The following is a 5,930-nucleotide window of genomic DNA, read 5'->3' on the forward strand; positions in this document are numbered from 1 at the left end:
CAATTAATCATGTTATAAAACGACCTAACTGAATAGATCCCCGACGGTTCCAATCTCCAAATGGGTTGGTCCGTCTCGTCAGTTATTGGCATGTCAGAGATGATTCGGATCAATTCATGCCATCTATCCAAAAATCTAGGCTCCACACATCTGTTGAAGGTAAGTTTGAGAGTAGAACCATCCCATACCTCAGAAACTGCGCAGCATTGCTGTTGGCAGATTTCATACACGTCCCAGAATTGGGTTTTGAGGGAAGAATCCCCCACCCAAACGTCATCCCAAAAGCTTATTTTATTACCATTCCCTAGTTTCCATTTATAGAAGGGTCTAACCCCCTCCAAGGCCCAGGTGACACCTTTCCAGAAGGGAGAACCCACACCCTGCCTAGACCACAGTATATTTGGCTTTGGAGAAATTGTTCTGTGGGATTTATGTATGTCTGGAGAGTGCACGTATGGGTTAATATGTGTCCCTTGGATATATTCAGACAATCTTATGATTTTGAATTTGCCATGGTCTGTGTCTTGCATCTTGGAACTCCTTGTGGCTGACAAATTATTTGTCCTCTTGTTGCATTTCTTTTATTTGATTATACGTTCTATTTTTTATGGTATTTAGTGCACTTGTCGTGGCAACATCGGGGGCTGGATATGTGCTCGGTAGTGGCAGCATTGTAGACATTGCTGGACTTTGCTACACATGCACTGGTACCATGATGGTTGCAGCATCTGCCAACACTCTCAACCAGGTATGTGCTTGTTTTTTGGGGCAGCCTTTTCCATTAGCATGTTGGTTAACCAAACCAATATTCATTGTGTTCACATTCTTGCAATCCTTTTATGTTCATTGTCACACTTCAATATCAGTTTTTGAGAAGTTATTCTGATTTTCTTACATATTTACATCGGGATTTATAGATATCATATACACCTGGTTATCACGCTTAGAGACAATGAACTTGGTGCATCGACATCCTTTTCAGGTGTTTGAAATAAAGAATGATGCTAAAATGAAAAGGACAATGCGAAGGCCCCTACCATCAGGGCGTATTAGTCCTGTGCATGCTGCCATGTGGGCTACAACTGTTGGAACTGCAGGAACAGCATTATTGGCTTGCAAGGTTCGGCTCTTTGCTGTTTGCTTGTACTTGCTTTACACTTTGTTTAAAGTGTATGCGGCCACTGTAGATGGTATGATGCTGTTATTGGAACTAAACATTAAGAAATTTTGGCAAGGTCTGTGCAGGCTAATGACTTAGCTGCTGGGCTTGCAGCATCCAATCTCATTCTGTATGCATTTGTATACACTCCACTGAAGCAAATACACCCTGTCAATACATGGGTGGGAGCGGTTGTTGGCGCCATTCCGCCACTTCTAGGGTATGTTACTACTGAAGACACATTTCTGGATTATCTAGGTGCAGGTTGAAGGTGGTATTTTATATGTTGAAAATAATGGAGCGAGTGTATATTCTTCATCTCCTATTTTAATTTCTTATTGTGCACCCTGGTTTTGGTCATTTAATGGCCTGGCAACTGGAACAATCTGGTTTAGTACTGCCATGAAGATCATGCATGGCTCGGCGTATGGGATTGGGTAATAGAACATGGCTTAGGGAGGATGAATGAGGGGGATGACAGATTGATAAACTATTCTCTTATTGCGTGATTAAATGTGATACATGCTAGTCCTTTATGCAGGACGACTAACTTGATCCGCAAGTCGTATTTCAGTTTAGACCAAAGTTAAAAAAGGTGATAGGTGCTAATTGTGAGTTTCACCACTGCCTTGCGCTTTTCTGACCAAAGCGCACGCTTAAGCTCACATTAACCACTAGGCGTTTTGCTATTGCCTAGAGCCTAGGCATGTCTTTTTTAATGGTTTAAACTCAAGACCAAACCATAACTACCTTCCTAGTTCAGTTGGACTCTTCTTAATTTAACTAGTCTCTTTGTAATGGACCCAACTGTATCCAACAAGGATAAATACTAATCGAGTTACTCCTTTTCTTAACTTTCCAATCTCTAGCATAAGCTATCCAATGCCTTCACGGATAAGCCTATTTCCTGCTGCCTTGTGCACCCACGGCCATAACAGATTCGTCAGAATGAAGCAACATATACATCGTAGAGCCCTCTGGACCTACAAGCTTAAACACACAAATTGAAGTTATGGACTACTTACTCTCAAAACCATAGCTGCTGACATGAAGCATCAAACTGGATGATACCACTGCCCCCGAGACTGTTTCAGGCCATACAGTCACATCTTAAGCAAGCAAATAAAAAAAAGGTCGCTTATAGGCTCAGAGTCCAGTAATACTTCAAGGAGAAGGAAAGCTCTAAATCTCCTGCCGGCATTATAAAGGAAGGAGATACGAGAAAACAAATTTACAACTGGACGCGACTCTTTCTGTTACCTGAGCCCTTCTTGTACTGGAATGCTGGCATTATTGGACTAGAAGGTCTTTAGGGGCTGGGATACACAGTGGTGCAGTTAAAGCAATAGGTGCATTAGATGAATATATGATGACTCGGATTTGAGAACTGGAATAGGTATTGGGTGTATGGTTTTTCTCTCAGTCCAGACTAATCTCTACTCTTATAAAAAACAGAGTTGGTGATGATGGTCTGCCTGCCATCCTGTAATATAGGCCGTCCGATTTCTATCTGACGGATAGGAAGGAAACTATGGCAATTTTGCAGAAAGATACCCACACCCCTCTCTACATTTGCAAATAAGGCTTTCTTTCGTTTATCCTTTTCTCTCACAAGATAAACTACTCATATAAATGCATCTTGATGTTCCGTGCAACGCATGGGCATCTTGCTAGTAAGTTCATAAAGAAGAAACCTTTACATCTGTCCTTTACCACAGCATCCAGCTATTCATAATCACCCGCCTACATTTCTACTTCCTCTGTACCAAAATGTAAGACGTTTTTTGGTTTTGCATAGGGCATAAAAAACATCTTACATTTTGTTACGGAGGGAGTATTTCAGAAATTCTTCAGTATTTGTAGCATTGCTCTAATAGACTGCCTGCACAGGTGTAGAATATCATGCTTTAGTGCATCATGGGCATATATATATATTCTGTGTATTATTGCACTCTTGTTTATTTGTTGAATGATTATTAATGGAGCTGTGCAATATGTTTACACGGCATGTGGCCCTTATTTATCTTGACACAGGTGGGCGGCAGCAGCATCTGAACTGTCACTCAACTCTATGATTCTGCCGGCTGCTTTGTACTTTTGGCAGTTACCACATTTCATGGCCCTTGCGTACTTATGCCGCGCTGACTACCTTGCTGGAGGGTAACTCAATTATTCCAACTGTAGTAGTTACATCAAAATGTTAACTGGTCCTAATTTGTATCCTTGACATGTGATTGGCTTGTTGATTCAGGTATCGTATGCTCTCTTTTGCTGATCCTACTGGCAAGAGAACTGCATGGGTTTCACTCAGAAATTGTCTCTACATGCTGCCGTTGGGGTTATTTGCATATAACTGTACGTACTAAAAAATCATATAGGTTCTCTAGTTTCCATTTGCTTCTACTACTACTTATAATAAAGTACTTGGTCAAACTTGGGATCTTTCTAATGCTTTGTAGGGGGGCTAACATCCGAATGGTTCAGTTTTGAAGCATCGCTTCTAACGACGGGCCTCGCCATTGGAGCCTTATCATTTGTACTGGCTCCTAGTCAGAAGAGTGCAAGAAGAATGTTCCATGCTAGCCTCTTGTATCTTCCTGCTTTGATGGCTGGACTTATATTGCATCGGCTGCCCAACGAACAGAAGGAGCATAACAACATTCATCAGACTAGTGAGATCGCTGGGGTTCTCCGCGGCGCCGAGCTGTGGGACGAAGAAGAAAGAGCTAGACAGAAACAGGAAGACCTGAAACATTCTCGTCGTGCTCAATCACGCCCTCCAGTTGCCTATGCTTCTGTAGCCCCATTCCCCTTCTTGCCTGTGCCTGTGTACGTCTCTCCAGAAGCTCATGAGTTTTGAAAACCTTGTCCCAGCAGCCAGGGCTGCAATGGTTTCATCTTCCTTCCTTTTTGTCTGTTGTCAGAAAATTCTTTTCCGCTCTTGACAGGAAATTTTACCGCTCAGGGGAATTCCTATTTGTATTGTTGAATTAAAATATGAGAATAATGAGCGCAATGTTTATTTGTAAAAAAACATAAATTCAGTTGTTGGGCTCACGTGAGTATAAAATCGATGTTTCAGAGTACCTTGATACAGGGCCATCTAGAAGCAACATGTATTTCATGCTTCCACAACTTCTCTTCTCTGCCTGGGTCTAAATTTCCAGCATTTCCATCCAATCATGCCTCCCTGTGATTCCTTGTTTGAATCAGCATGTGATACGGTGAGTAAAGCTCCGGTGCCGCATGAGAACAGGCTTCATCATAACCTCACGTGGAACCCAGTTGCCATTCTAGATATGTGCGTGGATTGGCCGTCTCCAATTCTACTTATCAGCCCTTGTTTCAACACAACCCTTCCTTCCAAAACTGATCTCCAGATTTGTGAAGGCTTTGATCCCAAGTCTGCACCCAAAAAATCTCAGGGGCAGGAAAAAGTAAACCGCTTTTGGAATTTGTGCACGAGCGATGCCACATGGGCCGGCCTGGTAGCGTAGGCTTAGTCTACGTTAGGTGCGAAGCCTCGGCTAAAAGCGCATGCATCCATGTTTGTTTTTGCTTCACATTTTGGTGTTTGACATTTTATTGTAATTTTAAAATTTTAATTCAAAAATATTTGTGTATTAAAAAAATCTGTGAAGTCAGAAAAACTTTCTGACTTTTTACAAAAAATATGAATTCAAAAAGTGTTCACATGTTCAAAAAACATTTGCAAACTTGAAAAACGTTTCATGAATTAAAAGATGTTCAAGAATTTAAAATTTTATTCATGAATTCAAAAAATGATCATGAATTTGAAATATGTATGTGGATACAAAAAATGTTCTTAAAATTGAGAAATGTTCATGAAATAAATCTGTTCAAAAAATTGAAAATTGTTTGTAAAATTAAAAAAATCAGGAATTTCTAAAAAGGTAAAGTAAATAAAAAACAAACAAGGGAAAAAATAGAAGGAAAACCGGAAAATCAATAGAGACAAAGGATGAAAGAGAAGAAAATAAAACCGGCTAGAACCTTATTAAGATCATGTGTGAAAGATAGAGAAAGGAGGAGAGAGAGCGCGAAGATGGCGCTACATCTATCGCTCGGCTACAACACCGCAGAGGTGCAGACTAGGAAAAAAGCTTGCATGAGCCCATGTCAATGCAAATAAGAAGTAAAGAAGATGCTAGCTCCTCCCTTTTGATTAGTGTAAGGCTGCTGCCAATGCATTGGTGCTTAGATGAGGTGCTAAGCACACTAAATAGCTTAGCAACTATACTCCCCAACGCATAGATGCTTAGATGAGGTCCTGAGCATATTAGATAGCTTAGGAACTGTACTCCCCAATGCATAGGTGCTTAGATGGGGTCCTTCCTTTAATGATTTAGCAACTAAAGTTTTTCATACATTGGTGGGTTTCTTTCATTTCAATGTTTTGCCTAGTTCACGCACTTGGCATTTTCTTCCTGGGGTCACAATCACCACACTCACCTCTCACACTCACCTCGGCCACATCAGATTCTTCATTTACATGACAGGCTTAGCACTGGTACAAGGTGGAGCATTGGGAGTGGCCGAAGTGACAGCGCAAATCATGATTAGTGCTACAACCCAACATACCTCGTACTGCTTAGATCAATTTTGCGTGGTGACATATGTGGGTACACATTATTTCGTTGGACATATTGTAGCTACTCTCTCCTATCAATATTAATTGTTGAGGATTTAGCATAAACTTCATATTAGATCTATGACAAATAATACGAATCGGAGGATTTTTGTTGTTGTT

The 5,930-nt window shown here is 40.9% G+C and overlaps 1 protein-coding gene across 2 annotated transcripts in view; it reads left to right on the top strand.

The window, feature by feature from the left end:
• Positions 1-4,245, top strand: part of LOC123132076 (protoheme IX farnesyltransferase, mitochondrial) — a 6,826-nt gene extending 2,581 nt beyond the window's left edge. Inside the window, exons 2-7 of one of the 2 annotated variants that reach the window (XM_044551832.1) lie at positions 619-748; positions 983-1,190; positions 1,274-1,379; positions 3,194-3,319; positions 3,411-3,514; positions 3,619-4,245. In XM_044551832.1, coding sequence (XP_044407767.1) covers positions 619-748; positions 983-1,190; positions 1,274-1,379; positions 3,194-3,319; positions 3,411-3,514; positions 3,619-4,019 — 1,075 coding nt within the window. In that variant the 3' untranslated portion in view covers positions 4,020-4,245. Of the gene's footprint in view, positions 1-618; positions 749-982; positions 1,191-1,245; positions 1,380-3,193; positions 3,320-3,410; positions 3,515-3,618 lie in introns of both variants that reach the window. The other variant, XM_044551833.1, reaches the window with a different exon arrangement.
• Positions 4,246-5,930: the final 1,685 nt, after the last annotated feature.

The sequence above is a fragment of the Triticum aestivum genome, chromosome 6A, assembly GCF_018294505.1.
Source record: "Triticum aestivum cultivar Chinese Spring chromosome 6A, IWGSC CS RefSeq v2.1, whole genome shotgun sequence".
NCBI lineage: Eukaryota > Viridiplantae > Streptophyta > Magnoliopsida > Poales > Poaceae > Triticum > Triticum aestivum.